Source organism: Podarcis raffonei, chromosome 2 (genome assembly GCF_027172205.1).
Source record: "Podarcis raffonei isolate rPodRaf1 chromosome 2, rPodRaf1.pri, whole genome shotgun sequence".
In the NCBI taxonomy this organism is placed as follows: Eukaryota; Metazoa; Chordata; class Lepidosauria; order Squamata; family Lacertidae; genus Podarcis; species Podarcis raffonei.
The window spans coordinates 120,356,770-120,375,930 of record NC_070603.1 but is presented as its reverse complement, the minus strand read 5'-3'; the positions used below and the strand labels follow the sequence as shown (position 1 = coordinate 120,375,930).

The following is a 19,161-nucleotide window of genomic DNA, read 5'->3' as shown; positions in this document are numbered from 1 at the left end:
GGGTAGCTTAGTTCCTGGGCCATGTCACCAGTTCACACCCTATATTCATATCTTAAATGTGTCCTTAAGGCAGGACTTGTGAGGAAAGAGACAATGAGGAGGTTTCCCACTTTGACCTTGCAGAGAAAAGATTTGGTCAGTTTAGGAATCAAAATGGTTCCAGGTTGGTCTTCCTGTGCTGATCTATATATGTGCTTGGTTGGTACACTTATGAACATTTAACATATATCCAAGACCTCAAAATTCCTATCACAGCTGAAAGCGTCTGTTTCAATCTGAAGTTCTTTGCCAGCATGCTAAAAGGGGATAAAGATAGAACTAGCAACCAGACTTTTAGGAGTTCTCTTCACGGAATCAAGTCCCGCCTGCTAAATCTGAACTCCTGTCCATTTAGGGCAGAGGCAGATTTTCTCCCAATTCAAAAATGACAAGGAAGCCTATGAATGAAAAATGTTGCAGTATGAATACAACTTACCAGGTACGCGTGTGTTTGTGTGTAATCAAAAGCATGGGAAGCAATCCAGAAGTATTTGCTGCCTACTTGAGAAAACATTCAGCAATTGCAAAAACCTGGAGACTTTTTTTAAAAAAATAAAGATCACGTGATCACTGAGTCATTTCCAGGAAGGGAAACTCCCAGTGACTGAAAACTGAAAAAGCGAAACTTAACTCGGGTCTTCAGCGCGAGGGAGCCATGGCTGCTGCGGGGGGTCACATCCAGAATCTCCGTGATGAAGCCACTTGCTCCATCTGCCTGGATTACTTCAAGGATCCAGTGACCGTCCCGGAGTGTGGGCACAACTTCTGCCGATCCTGCCTGGTCCTGTTCTGGGGGGAATTGGAGGCGGAGGCTTCCTGCCCTCAGTGCAGAGAAAGAGTCCACAGAAGGAGCCTCGTCTCCAATCGGCAACTGGCTAATATGGTGGAAATAGCGAAGAATCTCAGCCTTCAAGAGGGAAAGGAGGAAGGAGGGAAAGGAGGAGTCTGTGAGAAGCACCAGGAGCCCCTGAAGCTCTTCTGCAAAGTCCATGAAGCCCCCATCTGCCTGGTGTGCGACAAATCAAAGGGGCACAAAGAGCACGAGGTGATTCCTCTGGAGGAGGCTTTTGAGGAATACAAGGTAGGAGATCTCTCGATCTTGAGGGGGGAGAAATAAATAGCTGTGGATTCTTCTTGGGAGGTTTTCTTTTGAATTCTCAGGTCCAAAGTAGGCATGGCATGAATTGGTCATTGTTTATCACCTTGGAAGCAGCCCAGGGGAAGCCTGAGGGCTCCTGGGATGGCTGGAGGGGGGAGTTGAAGTCTTTCTCTCTGCCAGGGGGACAAGGGGATCTTGAAATACTCACAGCAGCTTCAAAGATTTGAACTGGGACCTTGGCAGGGAGAGAAAGGGTTAACCTTGTCCACATCCCCCAGCAAAGCTGCTTTGTACATATTTAGAACAGTAGAAATGTAAATGGCACATACACAACTAAGCACATGTCTCCTTTGGTTACCAGGATTCCTCCTCAATGCCCTGCAAAACAGAGAGCAGCAAGGGATCAGCTGGGGGGTGGGGCAGGGACTGTTAGCCAGGAATTGACCAGATGGTGCAGGATCCCACCCCCCAAGTATCTGTTGGAAGCAGATTTGGGAGTGGAAGCACCTACTGGTGGCTTATTCTGGGGGTGATGTGGAGCCTCTGCAATGAGGTTTTGGGGGGGCTGAGGATCTCCTCCCACCCCAAATTTTGAGACGCTCTGCTCTCGCCTCTTGGGCTGACCTCACTAGCATCTCTTTGACACTAGAATGGTACATCCCAGGTTGGATCCTGCCTTAGCCCTTCCTCCTCCTCCTCCTCCTCTTCCCGCTTCTCCCTGAGACCTCAAGGTGAGAAGTCAGGCTGGGACCCCCAAGGAGAGGGGAGGAGGCTGAGAGATCACTCCACAAGGGAGGGTGTTTGAGAAAAGGCGAGGGGCTGCCAGCTCTGCAGGCAAGGGGGGACCTAACTGGGATCCTGAGCCCCACAGGGTAGTTGACCCATGGAGCCGTGGACCCAAAAAGGCTGAAAACCTCTGTACTTTTATTTCCACCAGTAAATTACTTTGCTATTCTAGCAAGGCCACTGGGCGCAAGAAGCCAATATGATTTTCGTCTCAATCAAAGCTGAGTTTTTCCTTTTCTCTTTAGGGAGAGATCTGTCGCCGCCTGGAGATTCTGAGGAAAGAGAGAGAAGAAATTCTGGCCTATCAAGCAGATCTGGACAAGGAAAGCAAAGACCTCCTTGTAAGTGCCTCTGTTGTTACTAGACAGGGAACAAGCACTTGAGACCTCCAGGTATAGGGCAGTATATAAATTCAATAGAGAAGGAGGAGGAGGAGGAGGAGAAGGAGAAGGAGAAGGAGGAGAATTGAGTCAGGACTGAGAAGTGATGGGGAAATCTGCCCATTTCAACTTCTCCTCATTTTTCATATCAGTCTGTTTATTAATTTATTGTTCTGAAAATGAATCAGATGTTAGGGTAGCTACCTCCTTGTATAAATATTTTGATCTGTACTTTACCCTCATAAATACATTTTTTGTGATTATTACCTGGCTGGGTCAAGCTTGAAAATATCAGAATTTTAAAGCTCTGTTTTGGTCTCCATATTTTTTCAGCAATAGCGAATTAGGTAAGTTCACCTTTGAATGCAGCTAAATTGAGTTTATTTCCCTTTGTCATTTATTATGTGAATAGCAGTCAAGGAGAAGCTTGAGGACTTGTGAGCTGAGAGGGTGGAAGCAATTCAATCCAAATCCTGATTTACCATAAATTCTACTAAAGAATTGCCTTTCTAAATGTGGGCTCTTGTTCATTTTAAGCAAACTCAGGCTTTTTTAAAACCTTTAAAGAAAACAGGGGAGCTCTGGGGATGAACTCTGCACTTTGTCCTCCTCTGTTTCTGTTCCTTCCTACACCTAAATGGCCCCAGTCTAAACTGAGGGGTGTTTAATGTCCCTGGATGTTCTCTGAACAACTGTGAACTCTGGTTATGCCATGCCCCAAAACATGCAGGGAACATCCATGGCTAGGAAAAAAGAGCTCCTTCCTTTAGGCAGTATCCGTCTGCAAAATAGAAGTCAACAGAAACAGCAATGGAGAGGGCCGCCCCTCAAAATAAAGGTTTACTTCTTTAGCCACTGGAGGTTTCATGTCTATAGAAAAATCAGAAATGTCCTCCCTGTGGAATTCTCATAATTTTCTTTCTGCTGTTTCGAGGCTAAGCACCAAACACACTCAGACCTCCTCTTTTCTTGCAGAAATTAACAGAAACAGAGAGGCTGAAGATTGTGGAGAAGTTCAGAGAACTGCGCCGGTTCCTGAAAGAACAAGAGAAACGTCTGCTGAATCATATGGAAGAGGTGGAGAAGGAGATTGCAGGGAGAAGGGAGGAGCAGCTGGCCAGACTCTCCAGGAAACTCTCCTCTCTTGAGAGGATCATCCAGGAGATGGAGGAGAAGCGTCAGCAGCCAGCGACTGAACTCCTGCAGGTAAGACGGTGGCAGGAACAGCCCAAGGCTCCAGGAAAAGGCTGCCTCCCATCCTTTATGTGTCCCTTTCATGTATTCAAGGAGTGCAGGGGTTCAGATGATGGAGCCTCTAGTCAGGTATCTAATGGACAGGAAGACCCAAGAGACCTGGGATGCTGAACTCACCTGAATGCAGACTAGAGATTCTTCTGTGTTCTTGATGGAACAGGAGGTGCTTTTCTGCTCTTTGCTGATGATTTGTCACCGAATGCCTTCCTTCTTGGCAATGCTGCCTTCCTGCCCTGGGCTGGGCTTCAGCGAGGATTCAGGCCTCCTTCCAACATGAGCCAGTCTCTTGACCAAACTTCTCTTCCCGTTCCCTCCACAACATCTGGGTTGATCACCTTCACAGTGGATCCAGATCAGCCCAAAATGGTGCTCAGTCACAGTGATGAAAGAGCAAGACAGAGGGACTCATCCAGACTGCTGCTTGTCCCACCCCTTTCCTCCAGGAAAACCCGCTGTTTGCTGCTGAATGAGAGCAAACCTCAGCCAGGTTTTCTCCAGATTGACGTTTGCTTAGATATTGCACTAAGGAGCAGGTTTTCCCTGAGAGAAAGCGGCAGGGCAAAGGCAAAACCACTTGGACCCGTGTTTTCTGGGCACAGGAAAAGCAGAAGTGTGGAGGAGCCCAAAGAAACACTGAGCTGTTTTATTACCCCTTTGGAGGCATTTTATGCTGCAGGTGCTTTTTTATTTCCAGTTGGAAAGTAGAATTTGAAATTTGGGGACATCTGTGGAAGACAACTTGGGACAGTTCCCTGATAGGAATATCCTGTAGGCTTACTTACGTCTGAATTGCACAATGCAAATGGGATTAAAGTTAATAAATTATAATCTAAGACAAGAGATGGGATGGAATCTTCTCCTGAACCCACAAATATTAAATTTCCCTAAAATGCTGGTGGATTTTCATAAGGATTCTTAAAAAATAATTGTAAACAGATGTGGAAATGTGGAGAACTTGATACTGGAAAAATTATTAATTTCAGATTGGAGAAATAAAAGCTGTGAGAAACCAAAACTTATTGATTCCACCATCCCTGCCCACAACCTTGGCATGTGCCAGGCAGACTGACATCCGAGGGCCAGGGTCTGAGGGGGTCTTCCTAGTGTGGCCTGTGGTGTGCAGTGAATTCCCTTCTCTTTTCCCCTCTAGGATGTGAGAAGCACCTTGCAGAGGTAAGTGGATCTGGCTCATTTCCATTAGCATCCCTCCATGAGGCCGGGATGCAAGAACCTCAGACATGGCCCTCCAGGGGCTGCAGGGGGGAGACTGGAGGACTCTCCCCCTGAGGCATCTCACAGGTAAAAGCAGGGCCCCCTCTTTGGAACTTGTAGCCCCCCAATTCTCCCTCCAAGGTTCAAGGTCAGCTGCCTCCTCCCTCCCTCCCCACATCACTTCACACAGGGAAGGGGGCTCTTTTCTTTCTCTTCCACCTTCTGTTCATTGACTTTGGTAATTTCAAACAAGAGAAAGTGCCAAAGATCCCTGGGAACAGCTTAGGACGTACCAATATATTTCCACGTCCCAAAGGAAGCCCCCCAACTCAGCCCCCTTGAGGCACTGAGGGAGAAAAGGCCTGTTGGTCTAGAATGGGTTGGTTCTTTTTCTTGGGAGTGTTTCCAATGTGAGAGGCTGAAGGTGGTCTTGAGTGGGGGGTGAAAGTCAGGTTGTTTGATGCCTCTGGAGGGAGAGTCCCATGGGGCATGGGGTTGCGCACTTCCTGTGTGAGAGAGGGGGTGCAGGGAGGGTGGAGGTTGTTCTCCTTGACCGCTTGGCAGCTTTTGACATCACTAACTAGCCAGCGTGGTGTAATGGTTAAGAGCGGTGGACTCGTAATCTGGGGAACCGGGTTCGCATCTCCGCTCCTCCACATGCAGCTGCTGGGTGACCTTGGGCCAGTCACACTTCTCTGAAGTCTCTCAGCCCCACTCACCTCACAGAGTGTTTGTTGTGGGGGAGGAAGGGAAAGGAGAATGTTAGCCGCTTTGAGACTCCTTAGGGTCATGATAAAGCGGGATATCAAATCCAAACTCCTCCTCCTCCTCCTCCTCTTCTTCTTCTTCTTCTTCTTCTTCTTCTTCTTCTTCTTCTTCTTCTTCTTCTTCTTCTTCCTCTTCTTCTTCACATCCTCTAAAGAGGCTCAGGGAGGGAGGGATTGCAGGCACTCCATTTCAGGGGTTTGGCCCTTGTGTCCTGGGACCTTTCCAGAAAGTTGTTATGGGGCAGCATTGTTTGAAGCCATGGGAGCCCTGCGGTGATGTCGCACAGGGTTGCTTCTTGTCCCTTGTGCTGTTTAGCATCCTTATGAAGCCATTGACCAGGGCTTGGAGGTGGGTGTCAACAGATCACGATGAATTACCTGTTGGGAAATAAACTTCAACTTTGTTCATGTTATTGAGATCTCCTGCAATAATTAGGGAGACGGTGCCACAATGGGGCCATTCATTGTTTTTCTTTTCACCAGGTATGAGGAAAGAGAGAGTCTAGAGAAGTTGATGGCTTTCCCTCCAGAGCTGAGGAACAGGATCTTGGAATCCTGTGATCTAAATCACCTTGTGGAGGATACAATGAAACAATGGAAAGGTAATGAGAAATGGCTGCCAGGATTTCACACTGGGAATTCTATTTTTTCTTCAGAACTGAACATGCCAGGCTCTTATTGCATGGAATTGAGTAACCCCAGGATACCTTCCTTCTTGGTGCTCCAGCCTTCATTTCCTGTCCCCCAGAATGGCCCATGTATATTGTGACGCTGGGTCCTGTAAAGAAAGCACGAACCAGAGTGTATCTGTTTTCAATTATACAGAACCTCCTTTTCCTTTTGGTTACAGGTCAACACAATCTGGGGTTGTCCTTTTGGAGGTTCTCCTGCTCTGAATGGAGTCAATTCAAGGATGCTACATTATGAAGTGTTACTTTTGTATGGAGATTTATTTCAGGTGGAAGAGTGTTGCCCTTACACTTTATATCTTTTTGCTTCCTCAGATGCTGTGTTATACAGAAAACAGTTTCAGAAAGGTAAATTTCCAGGGGAGGAACAATTTGACAGGAGGGATGGGGACTGATATTTCGTGGGTGTTGAACCGTCCCTTCTGCAGACTTTGGGACCCCCATCAATGGCGTCACTCTGGGAAACAGTCCTCTAGTGGTGTTTGGGTTCTTTGTCTGTCCCATGAATGAACTGGGAGGGAGGCTGAAGGCTTGGATTGGGGGCAGAGCTTGTCCCTGCAAACAACCTGAACACCAGTCTGAGTTCCATTCCTGCCTATAGACTAGTATCCTGGTTTCAACCTCAATTTCTTTCCTAAAATCTGTATGCTGCTTCTTTGTAGGGAAAATCCTCACTTACAATATCTTACAAAAGCCCTTAAGGAGGATCCTGCAGGGTCAGTCCAGAGTCCCTGTTTACGAGTTCTCATGTATAGGGAACCTCCTTTGCATTTTGTTTTCCCTCCACACAATCTGGAGAGGTTCTTTTGGGGCTTCTCTAGATTTGCTTGGATTTCCCCCTCATGAAGTGTGTTAAAAAGGGCACCCGCAAGCACCCAGTCCCTCCTCCACCTCCTCCCCAGACTGGTCTCCCAGCAGCAGAGCAAGGCCTGAGCTGCCTGCTCCTCGGTTTCAACCTCACCAGCCATCCCCCATCTCCTGAGACTTCCCACTGTTCTTATGAGATCAGCCCCATTCCATGAGAGACGACTTCCCATTGCACTAGACCCTTGGAAGTACAGTGCAAAGCTCTGCTGATTCATCCTCTGCAATTTGGTTTGTCAGCATGCTTGGAATAATAATAATAATAATAATTTATTATTTATACCCCGCCCATCTGGCTGAGTTTCCCCAGCCACTCTGGGCGGCTCCCAATCAGTGTTAAAAACAGTACAGCGTTACATATTAAAAACTTCCCTGAACAGGGCTGCCTTAAGATGTCTTCTGAATGTCAGGTAATTATTTATCTCTTTGACATCTGATGGGAGGGTGTTCCACAGGGCGGGCGCCACTACCGAGAAGGCCCTCTGTCTGGTTCCCTGTAGCCTCACTTCTCGCAATGAGGGAACCGCCAGAAGGCCCTCGGCGCTGGATCTCAGTGTCCGGGCTGAACGATGGGGGTGGAGACGCTCCTTCAGGTATACAGGACCGAGGCCGTTTAGGGCTTTAAAGGTCAGCACCAACACTTTGAATCGTGCTCGGAAACGTACTGGGAGCCAATGCAGATCTCTCAGAACCGGTGTTATGTGGTCCCGGCGGCCACTCCCAGTCACCAGTCTAGCTGCCGCATTCTGGATTAATTGCAGTTTCCGGGTCACCTTCAAAGGTAGCCCCACGTAGAGCGCGTTGCAGTAGTCCAAGCGTGAGATAACTAGAGCATGCACCACTCTGGCGAGACAGTTCGCGGGCAGGTAGGGTCTTAGCCTGCGTACCAGGTGGAGCTGGTAGACAGCTGCCCTGGACACAGAGTTAACCTGCGCCTCCATGGACAGCTGTGAGTCCAAAATGACTCCCAGGCTGCGCACCTGGTCCTTCAGGGGCACAGTTACCCCATTCAAGACCAGGGAATCCCCCACACCAACCCGCTCCCTGTCCCCCAAAAACAGTACTTCTGTCTTGTCAGGATTCAACCTCAATCTGTTAGCCGCCATCCATCCTCCAACCGCGTCCAGGCACTCACACAGGACCTTCACCGCCTTCACTGGTTCTGATTTAAAGGAGAGGTAGAGCTGGGTGTCATCTGCATACTGATGAACACCCAGTCCAAACCCCCTGATGATCTCTCCCAGCGGCTTCATATAGATATTAAAAAGCATGGGGGAGAGGACAGAACCCTGAGGCACCCCACAAGTGAGAGCCCAGGGGTCTGAACACTCATCCCCCACCACCACTTTCTGGACACGGCCCAGGAGGAAGGAGCGGAACCACTGTATGACAGTGCCCCCAGCTCCCAGCCCCTCTAGACGGTCCAGAAGGATGTTATGGTCGATGGTGTCAAAGGCCGCTGAGAGATCCAGCAGAACTAGGAAACAGCTCTCACCTTTGTCCCTAGCCCGCCGGAGATCATCAACCAGCGCGACCAAGGCAGTTTCAGTCCCATGGTGAGGCCTGAATCCTGATTGGAAGGGATCCAAATGGTCCGTTTCCTCCAGGCGTGCTTGGAGTTGTTCAGCAACCACCCGCTCAATCACCTTGCCCAAGAATGGCAGATTTGAGACTGGGCGATAGTTGGCCAAATTGGCCGGGTCTAAAGATGTTTTTTTAAGAAGCGGTTTAATGACCGCCTCTTTCAGCAGGTCTGGGAAGGCTCCCTCACAGAGTGAAGCATTCACCACCCCGTAGAGCCCATCGCCCAGCCCTTCCCGGCTTGCTTTTATCAGCCAGGATGGGCAAGGATCAAGGAGACAGGTGGTCGGTTTCACTTGTCCAAGCAGCCTGTCCACATCCTCGGAGGTAACAGATTGGAATTGATCCCATGTAACAGGACCAGACAGAACTCTAGCACTCTCCCGCCCTGGCCCTGCTCCCACGGTGGAGTCTACCTCCTTCTGAATCTGAGCGATTTTATCTGCAAAAAACTTTGCAAAAGCATTGCAGGAGATCTTGGGGTCCCTACCAGGCCCCGGTGGTACAGGTGGTTCCGATAGATTGCGAACCACTTGAAAAAGTCTCCTGCTACTGTTTTCTGCAGATGCAATGGAGGCGGCGAAGAAGGCCCTCTTCGCCGTCGCCATTGCCACTTGGTAGGCTCAACGTTGAGCTCTAACCCGTGTCCGGTCTGATTCAGAATGAGTTTTCCGCCACCGGCGCTCTAGCCGTCTCAACGATTGTTTCATCACCCTCAGCTCCGGGGAAAACCACGGGGCTGTCCGGGCTCCATGCAATCGGAGAGGGCGCTTCGGAGCCAGACAGTCAATAGCCCTGGTTAACTCCGCATTCCAGCGTGCCACCAGGGAATCGGCTGAAAGGCCATCAGCTTGGGATAAAGCATCCCCTACCACTCTCTGGAAGCCAATTGGATCCATTAAGTGGCGGGGGCGGACCATCCGAATCAGTCCCACCTCCCTGCAGAGGGGAAGGGTTGCGGAGAAGTCCAGTTGCACCAGGAAGTGATCTGACCATGGCACATCTTTTGTTTCGCTTTTAGTTAGTGTCAGATCACCAACATCCATAGAGGTGAACACCAAGTCTAAGGCATGTCCACGGCTATGAGTTGGGCCAAACTTATTCAGGGACAGCCCCATGGAGGCCATGCTTTCCACGAAGTCCCGAGCGGCCCCTTGTAAGGTCGTGTCGGCATGGATGTTAAAATCCCCCAGGACAACCAAGCTAGGTGTCTCCAGGAGCATATCCGCCACGACCTGAAGCAGCTCGGGCAGGGAATCCTTGGTGCAGCGGGGAGGTCGGTACACCAGTAGGAATCCTGTACTGCCCCTATTGCCCAACTTCCAGAACATGCACTCAGAAAACTGGGTCTTCCCAATAGGACGCCTGGTGCAGACTAATGACTTCCTAAAAATCACTGCAACCCCCCCTCCCCGCCCACATGACCTGGGTTGCTGTGCGTAAGAGAAACCTGGTGGGCAAGCAGCGGCAAGGACAGGCCCATCTGCTTCATCCAACCAGGTCTCTGTCACACATGCCAGGTCAGATCCTCCATCCACAATCAGGTCGTGGATGGCAGTGGTTTTATTCATCATTGACCTGGCATTGCACAGCAACACTTTCAGGTCATGTGGGTTTCCCTTGCTGATTACTGTATCCTTCCGGTCAGGACCAGACCTGGAGGCAGGGATAGTCCTCAAACAACGACTAAGCCTGCCTCCTCGGTAATGACATGGTCTGGTCTTAGCATAACTCCTCCTCCTGCCCGTGATCACTGAGATCGGGTGTCCCAATACATCCCCCCCTGTGGAACCTGCCCCACCCAATCTATTGGCTGAGGCCCACTCCCAGGCAGCCATGACCCTTCCCCTTAAAAAGTAAAGTACAAACTATATAATAATTTAACAGAATAATAATAATAAAACAAAACAAAACAAACAAGAAACAATAGTGCTGACTAAATGCTTATCCCACCCCAAGCAAACATAAAATAATGAAATAATATAATATTATAAAAAACAACAACCACCATTTAAGGTGCTGCAAATTAAAAGCGGTTAAAACATTTAAAACCATTTTGTCCATTGCTGCCGGTAGCTGCTCAGGCCTCTAAACTGTAGTGGTAGTGCAGGCCCCGCCCCCTAGGCCGGATGGAGTTGGCAGGAGAGGGAGCGGTCTTCCCAGCACTCACACAAGCAGCAGCAGCAGCAGCCGTGTCCCGGAGGTCTCTCTCAGGCCTCTTATGCTGTGGCGGTGAGTGCAGGCCCCGCCCCCTAGGCCGGATGGAGTTGGCAGAAAAGGGAGCGGTCCTCCCAAACACTCACGCGAGCAGCAGCAGCAGCAGCAGCTGGAAATTCCGGTTTCAACAGCTTTTTCCCACCAGTTCACTTGGCGCAGATGTTAACCTTCCTCCAGCCCTCCAGTACAGATCCCCATTTCATTTGTGGATTCTGAATGATTGTATTCCACCATTTTCTAGCATGGTTTACCATTTCTGATTCCCCATGGAATCATGGAATAGTAGAGTTTGAAAGGATCCTAAGGGTCATCTAGTCCATGGGTAGGCAAACTAAGGCCCAGCAGCTGGATCTGGCCCAATCTCCTCCTAAATCTGGCCCACGGACTATCTGGGAATCAGTGTGTTTTTACATGAGTAGAATGTGTCCTTTTATTTAAAATGCATCTCTGGGTTATTTGTGGGGCATAGGATTTTGTTCATTCCCCCCCAAAAAAAATATAGTTCGGCCCCCCACAAGGTCTGAGGACAGTGGACCGGCCCCCTGCTGAAAAAGTTTGCTGACCCCTGATCTAGTCCAACCCCCTGCAATGCAGGAATAATAGCTAAACACGTTAGTTGTTTTAGTTCCTTAGGCCTACAGTTGTTGTCTTTCAATTACTTGTTTTATGATGTCATCTTTTGCTTGAAATAAGGAAACAACAGATGCTATGTTATGGTGATGTTTTGTAAAAAGATTTTCTTGGAACTATTGCAGTGTAGACCATTAAGCCTATCTTTTTGCTTCCTCAGATGTTCAGTCATTCAGAAATCTCCAGAGAGGTAAAATTCACATGGAGACCCCAGTTCACGGGGGGGGGGACTAGTGTTTCATGGGGGGTCAAGAGTCTCTTCTCTACAGTTGAGAACCATCCACCGCTTGACTTTAGCCCTGCCGTTTGTACCACAAAGGCAGAGAGGGTGGACTTGAAGGGGGAGAGAGAAACTTCCCAGAAGGATCAGGTGGAGGGGGGAAGAGCTTTACTCCTGGCTAGAGAGAGTTGGATCGCTTTTCCAGGTGACCTTTTTCAGGCCTGGTTGCCATGTGTCCTCTTTTTCCCAGCCATGTCTTCTATTTTCATGATCAAAATTTCTTAAAATTTGTATCGGGGCAGATTTTTAAAATTTGGCAAAATGTCCCCAAGGTTTTTTGGTTTACAAGAACTCATGAAAATTTTAATATTGCATTAGAATAGGCATAGGCAACCTCAACCCTCCAGATGTTTCAGCACTACAATTCCCATAATCCCTGACCACCGGTCCTGTTAGCTAGGGATCATGGGAGTTGTAGTCCCAAAACAGCTGGAGGGCCAAGGTTGTTGATGCCTGCATTAGAGTCAGATCTAAGGCACCCAGTTAGGCTAATCTGCAGCAGAGAATCACAACAGAGCAGCATCTTAAGCTAGCGACATACTGTAAAAACCCCTTCTCTTGTGGCTGAACTAAAAGGACGCTAGCTCAGCTACAAGATCTTGGAGAAGGAGTCCGGGAGGGCAAGAGTTAACATCCCCCTGCCCTTAAGGAGAGTCCACATGCAGATGTTAACAGGTTAATAAATTGTTCTGTGCACATTTATGTTCAGAAAGATGTGAACATGTGCCCAAATATTTCATGTGGCAAGTGAGGGAGCTATATGTATTCTTATTCTTCTTTTGTTGTTGAAAGTTAAGAACATTGTTACTAGCAATATATCACACCTACTACAGCCTACATATAGTAGGGGTATTTCAAATGAGAATCATCATAGTGATCCATGGTTAAAAGTCGAAGTTGGCCAATGTGTCCTCTTTCTTGCTCTTCAAAATAGGGCAGCCCTACACTTGCCTATCATGACTGTCTCAGCCCCAAACTGGTAACCTTTTGAGTTATTCCCCGCTTCCCCCAGGGAATCCCCGCAGGATTTGTGTCTTGCCGCTGCGGTGACGCGGGGACCCTCAGAAATCACAGGCGCTGAAGCCTGTGAACCTGGTGACTTGGCGGGCACCATTTGCGCCCCCCCGACCCGCGAAGGAGCCTTTTTAAAGGCTTCGGAACGGGGGACGGGGCGAGCGGCGCAGTGCTGAGAGTCGACTGCTTCTCCTGCGGAGTGAAGCCGCATGCCATGGTTGGAGAGCGCTGACTTCTTCTTGTGAACAATTGGACTTTAAAAGCAACAACCCGTGAGTAGTACGGAAATTGGATTTGCAAAGAAATTTTTTTTTTGAATTAGGCACGATCGGGGAAGGCGCAAACAGGAAGTCCGTCTCCCCGTCTTGTAAATAATTTAAAGCAAGGACTAGCTAACTAAGGTCGAGAGAACTTCTTCTTCTTTATTGGGTAAAAGATATTAATTTCACGATTTGGCAGTATAAGTAATTTTACTGGAGGATAATAGCTAATTTTGGGAGCTGAAGTGCCACCCACCCGGACCCGGGAGTGATCCGCGAGAGAGCCTGTTGAAGAGATATTGAAGAGTTTGACAGCTGTCAAATTAGCTGTCAAGACGGAAAAAGAGAACTTTGTTTCTGTTGTCTCTGCTGGATATATTTGTTACAATTTGGTTACATTTTGTTGAAAACAAGGAAGAACTGATACAAACTAACTTGATTTTTGGATTTGAACTGGAAGGAAGATTAAGTAACCAAAATCCCTCTAGAGGGGGTTTTGGGACATTACAAGAATGGCTGAAGGAGGGAAAATTCAAGCTAAATTGGACAGAGTTTTTCTTCTCTTGGGAAAGTTACAAGGCCAAATTGATGTTTTGGCTACAAATGTTGCAACTCTGGACTTAACAGTAAACAAACTCATTGAATTTGATAAGGACTTGACTCAGGAAGTTCATGCAGCTGGACAAGAAGAGAAACTTGAGAGCTTTGAGAGTGTGGAGAAAGAGATATATGTTGTTTCTGAGGAAAAGGAAGGAGGAGATGTAATGTTGCAGATGACAAAGGAGAGCCAGAGGCCTGACAGGATGGTTACAAAGGAAAATAAGTACTGGATGATGAAAATCTGGTCTGAATTGGAGATTGAAGAATGGAGAGATCTCCTTATGTGGAGATCTGAAGACCTATGGATTACAAATTTGATTAAGGTGGAAGTTGGAGCTTTGGGGACATTTGGACTTAAAAGGAGTAAGAAACAAGATTCGGGCTCCACTTTTAAGTATGGAGGTCTGGCTGGAAGAAACATGGACCCTATTGGGACAGAGCTTCTCCGAGATCTGGTGTTTAATAGTAAGGACTACCAAAAAAACCGGCAGAGAGGAATTGAGAGAGAATTAAGAGCCTCGGACGTGAGGTCTCCAGGCTGATAGTAGACTAAGACTGATGGACATTTGTTGGGGATTGAAACCGGGAAAGGGTGGGGTGGGGTTTGGGAATCCTAAGGGTGCATAATTATAATCTTTTTTTTTTATTTTGTTTTGTTATTAGTATGAAAATTGGGGAATTTGGGTCGACTTTAGAAAAAGGTTTTAAGAATGAGCACTGATGTACAAATATTGATGTTTATAAGGTAAAATTGGCTTTTCTAAAATGAACCAAATATAAAAAGGTCAAAAATTAGGGATAAGAACTTGTTGAACTAACAATTTGAATTGGAATATAAGAAGGGGAGGTGTGGGGAAGTCAGGGAAATATGTTATAGAAAAATAAGGATTGCAAACTTTATGTGTTTTTAACTTTTTTGTTTTTTGATTTTTAATGTATTAAAGTGGAAAATCTCAATAAATATCTTTTAAAAAAAGAAAAGAAAATGAGTTCAGCCGGGCACAGGAGCAAACTGCAGAAGATCCAAGTTTATTGCGCAACAGGTTCAAGACGAGATTGAACCCCGAGAATGGGGTGACCTGAGTTTTTGAAACTTCCCTCCATATCCCAGAATACAGTGCAAAATACATCATATTTGTGTCATGAATACATTAAAGAGAGGTTGGGTTACACGGATTACATCATGAATATTTTAGGGAGAGGTAGGGTTACACAGATTAACATATGGAGGAGGGAGGGGGGAATATGCAGAGTTGAAGATATGCGCGAATAAGCGCTTCCTGATCACCGGTGATGGGAAGACAATAGTCCAAGTATGTAAAGTCTACCACCCGGCATTGCCCGGAGGAAAGGTTGGGCAGAGTGATTTGACCGGATTAGGGTCTTCCTGCGTACGTGACCCCTCGCTAGAAGGATTATGGAAGCAGGGGAAGTGTCATAAAGTCCAGAAGAAACTGCGTCAATTGACACCAGAACCAAGCAAATCGGTGCTATGGTTGATTTTATACGAATTTCTGAAGTTTTCAGTCCATTCCAGTCTATTCCCATATTGATAATTGAAGTTGGAAACAAAATAGATACATTGTTGCAGAATTTGACACTTTCAGGAGTTCAGGAGTTTCGGTTCCATTGTTCTCCCAGCAGAGAGCCGTCAGCAGCTTGTCAAGAGGTTAAATGAGGCGTGCAGGAGCTCACTGAGCTAGCTCTGCAGGGCGAATGCATGGTTCTGATTGGATAAAGTGCAGCCATTACAGTGAATGGAGGATACAATTCGACACGGTCTACCCACGTTAGAAATGGAGCAAGAGGGAGGCTTAAGGAAAGATGGTGGGCTTATTTCGCCCGTATAGAGAGAGGGAAAACCATTTTATTTATGAGGCCAGGGGTATAGTGTGGTGCTTGTGTAACGGTGTGGGGGCTGAGGGGTCAGGGCAAAGCTGGGAGCCGTCGAGCTCATCGCCTCGGACCCTTTGGTGGCCGGCGGAGGGGTGAGGGAAGGTACCCCCCCTCCTTCCGTATCAACACGATTTTAACTTTTGGGCACAAGGGCCCAGAACATAACTCCCGCAAAAGTGAGGGGAAGCCTATATGTGGTTTTGTGTTGTATTTTTATGCTGTGGACCACCCTGAGACTTATATATGATCGGCAGTATGCAAATGTGGATATTATTATTAATTATTATTATTATTATTATTATTATTATTATTATTATTATTAGAACATGGGGTCCTCATCCCCCAGCCCAACCCAGAGCTCCCCAAAGGCCAGTTCCCACAGAGATTGTCAAAGGAAAGCAGCTTCTCTCCTCTCCTGCCTCCTCCAATTCTCCTCTCTTTCCTCTTAGATAACACAGAAGAGCTGAGTAAAAGGTTTCCTGGGTGGTTTTTCCCCTTAGAAAATGCCTGGGTTGAGAAGAGGGCAGGTACAATGCACATTGCATATAAGAAAGTGAAGGAAAGTGAGTTAAAAATCAACCAGAAGTTATTTATTCTGATGAGAGTCTGCAAGGAGGAGTCTCAGTCTTGCATGCGAAGCAAATAAATCCCCTTGATCTGAAAGGGAATCTGGGTTTTTCGGGTGTTTCTTGGATTAGGATGTCCATCTCTCTCTCTCTGCTGACTCTGCCTAATCTTCTCTCTCCCTCATCTTCTCCCCAACAGCAAATGTCACTCTGGATCCAGACACAGCCCATCCCCAACTCATCCTGTCGGAGGATTGGAAAAGCCTGAGATTGGGAGACAAACTTCGAGACCTGCCTGATAATCCTGAGAGATTCAGATGCTGGCCTTGTGTGTTGGGACGTGAGGGATTCACAGCAGGCAGACATTTCTGGGAAGTCACTGTGGAAAGTGGGGAATATTGGACTCTGGGGGTTGCCAGGAAGTCTGTGAAGAGAAAGGGCCGCTTCTCCTTTAGCCCTGAGAGAGGGATCTGGGCTGTGAGGAAGTGGGGATGGGAGTACTGGGCCTGCACCTCCCCTGATTCCTCTCTTCTGTCTCTGAGTGAGAAGCCCAGGAGGATCCGGGTGACTCTGGACTATGAAGGGGGACGTGTGTCTTTTTCTGACGCCGACTCAGGAGCCGAACTCTACACGTTCTCAGGAGCCTCGTTCTCGGGAGAGACCCTCCTCCCTTTCTTTGATCTGTGGGAAAATGAAACCCCCCTCAGTATCTCCTGAGGAGACTAAATCTGCCTCTCAGGCCCAGCCGGAGTTTCTCTCCAGACCAGAGTGACTGATATAAGAAACATTTACCCACCAGGAGAACCTTGGGCAGTTTTTCAAGGGCTTCTTTGAGAAGATTCATTTTCCTTCCTTTCCCCATAATTCCCTCTGCAGTTTATTTCTTCTTAAAGAGACAGTCACACTTTTAACAGTCCCAATAAATCATCTTTTCCTCACTTTCAGTCTTGTTTTCCTTTTGAGATGTCTGATTTGGCAGAGCACGAGACTCTTAATCCCACGGTTGTGGGTTGGAGCCCCACGTTCAGCAAAGGTTTCCTGCACTGCAGGGGGTGGGACTAGATGACCCTCAGGATCCCTCGCAACTCTGCAATTCTACGAAACCTTCCTCTCCCCACAAGACATTATACAGCTGTGAAATTGCATGCATAATTGGATTAATAAAGGACTAAAAAATGAACCCCGTCCCCCACATCAGGCAGGATAGCTCCTTACTCTGGAGACCTCAGATGGGAAGAAAATAAAAAAGAAATTGAACAGGGCGTCAGCTTCAAATGCCCTCTGCAAATGCAGCCTCCCCATCTCCACACGTTGCCAGAAATAAAGCTCATTGCATTGAGTGGGGCTTCGGCCCAGTTATACGTGTTTAGGGTTGATGCATTAACGTTCCATATTTACAGGCTGGATTCTGTATATCAGGGGCAGCAAATGGGGTGTCCTCTGGATAATGCTGGACTCCAACTCCCCTCTGACCCATCCAGCATGGCCAGGGGTCAGAGAGGATGGGAGCTGCAGTCCGGCAGCTTCCGGAGGGGGCCCCATGGGCTGTGCTGCCCTATACATTTCGCAGGACACCTTCCCTGTGTTCCTCAGCCCCACCCCAAATGCACAATGCTCCCCCAAGGAGGGCCTTTTCAGCACCAGCTGCATCTGATTTCTCTCCTGGATACTAAGAGCTAGAACAACAAATGCCTGTGGAATTGACCCCTCAAAGATCTGGCAGGACTCTCCCTGGCTCCACTATCAGGGCCACCGACTACTGACCGGTGCAGCCTGCTCTCCTTTTCCTGCATTTCCCATGGGGTGGTGGCACATGCCTGAGGGCCACCTCCCCCCCCCACCTGCCTGAGGGCCACCTCTGTTTGCTCCATCCCCTATATGATGTTGGCGATGTTTGTGTGTCATCATACGTTTCCCTGTGAGTTTCCACTCAACCCCTGGAAGGACACAAAAGTGGCCCATTTGGTCCAGCGCCCAAGAGGGGCCACCCAGATGCCTGTGGGACACCTGCAAGCAGAACCAGAGAGCAAAACCAGCCTCCCTCCCCTCCTTGCAGTTTCCAGCACCTGAGATTTAGAAGTCTTCTGCCTCTGGACTGTGGAGGCAGAGCAGAGCCGTTGTGCTTCACAGCCTAGTGCTCCATGAATTTGTCCCCTTGTCTTGTCCCCAGCTCAATGGGTGGAGCATGATAGCCTTAATCTAAGGGTCACTGGCTTGAGCACCATGTTGGGCAAAAGATTCCTGCATTGCAGAGATCTGGACTAGGTGACCCTTCTTGTACCGTTCAGCTCTGCAATTCCATGATTTTAAGTTGGTTGCCATCTCTGCCTCCAGTGGCAGTGAGTTCCATGGTTCATTTACACGCTCCACAACGAAATGCTTTTTTCTGTCTTGGATCTCCCAACAATCAGCTTTGTTTGGGGGCCACAACTTCTAGTGCTATGAGAATCTGCAATGTGGATATAATGTGTCTCTGTCTCCCTGCCTCCATCATGAGGACCAGAGCAGGGGGTGGGCAGTTTTGTTTGTCCCCTCCTGGGGCAGGAAGCCTCAACAGAGAACTTTCTTGAATTAACAACAACTGGACATCCGCCTATGTCTTGTGACATAGAAAAGGTGTGTGTTCTCCACTGCAAACCAGGTTGTAAACAACATTTCTCCCTCTTTTTTTCTGTGGAATGTGGCACTTTCCAAGAATATTAGCTGGACGTATTCCCTAAATGAATTATCTGGTGTCCGATTAATCCCTTCTTCTTAATGAAGCTTTTTCCGCACTCGGGGCATTTATAAGGTTTCTCCTCTGCGTGGGTCCTTTGGTGTTTGATCAGCGTATCTCACGGAGAAAAGTTTTTCCTGCACTCAGGGCATTTGTGAGGCTTCTCTCCTGTGTGGATGTTCTGATGGTCAATCAACCTTCAAGGGTGATGGAAACTTTTCCCACACTCGGTGGGGTTTCTCCCCTGTGTGTGTCTTCCGATGTTCAATTAAGTTGCATGGGTGCTTGAAGTTTCTCCCACAATCATAGCA

General features: G+C 47.9%; 1 protein-coding gene across 3 annotated transcripts; it reads left to right on the top strand.

Moving 5' to 3' along the window:
* The first annotated feature begins 592 nt into the window (after positions 1–592).
* On the top strand, positions 593–17,473 carry LOC128409394 (zinc finger protein RFP-like). 3 transcript variants are annotated; one of them, XM_053379844.1, is made up of 8 exons: positions 593–1,120; positions 2,170–2,265; positions 3,280–3,510; positions 4,709–4,731; positions 6,021–6,139; positions 6,542–6,574; positions 11,679–11,708; positions 16,334–17,473. In XM_053379844.1, the coding sequence occupies exons 1-8, from the start codon at positions 695–697 to the stop codon at positions 16,849–16,851; spliced, it is 1,476 nt and encodes a 491-aa protein (XP_053235819.1). In that variant the 5' UTR covers positions 593–694; the 3' UTR covers positions 16,852–17,473. The 3 variants fall into 3 exon arrangements, with proteins under 3 accessions (XP_053235819.1, XP_053235821.1, XP_053235822.1); XM_053379846.1 differs by lacking the exon at positions 11,679–11,708; XM_053379847.1 differs by lacking the exons at positions 6,542–6,574; positions 11,679–11,708.
* Positions 17,474–19,161: the final 1,688 nt, after the last annotated feature.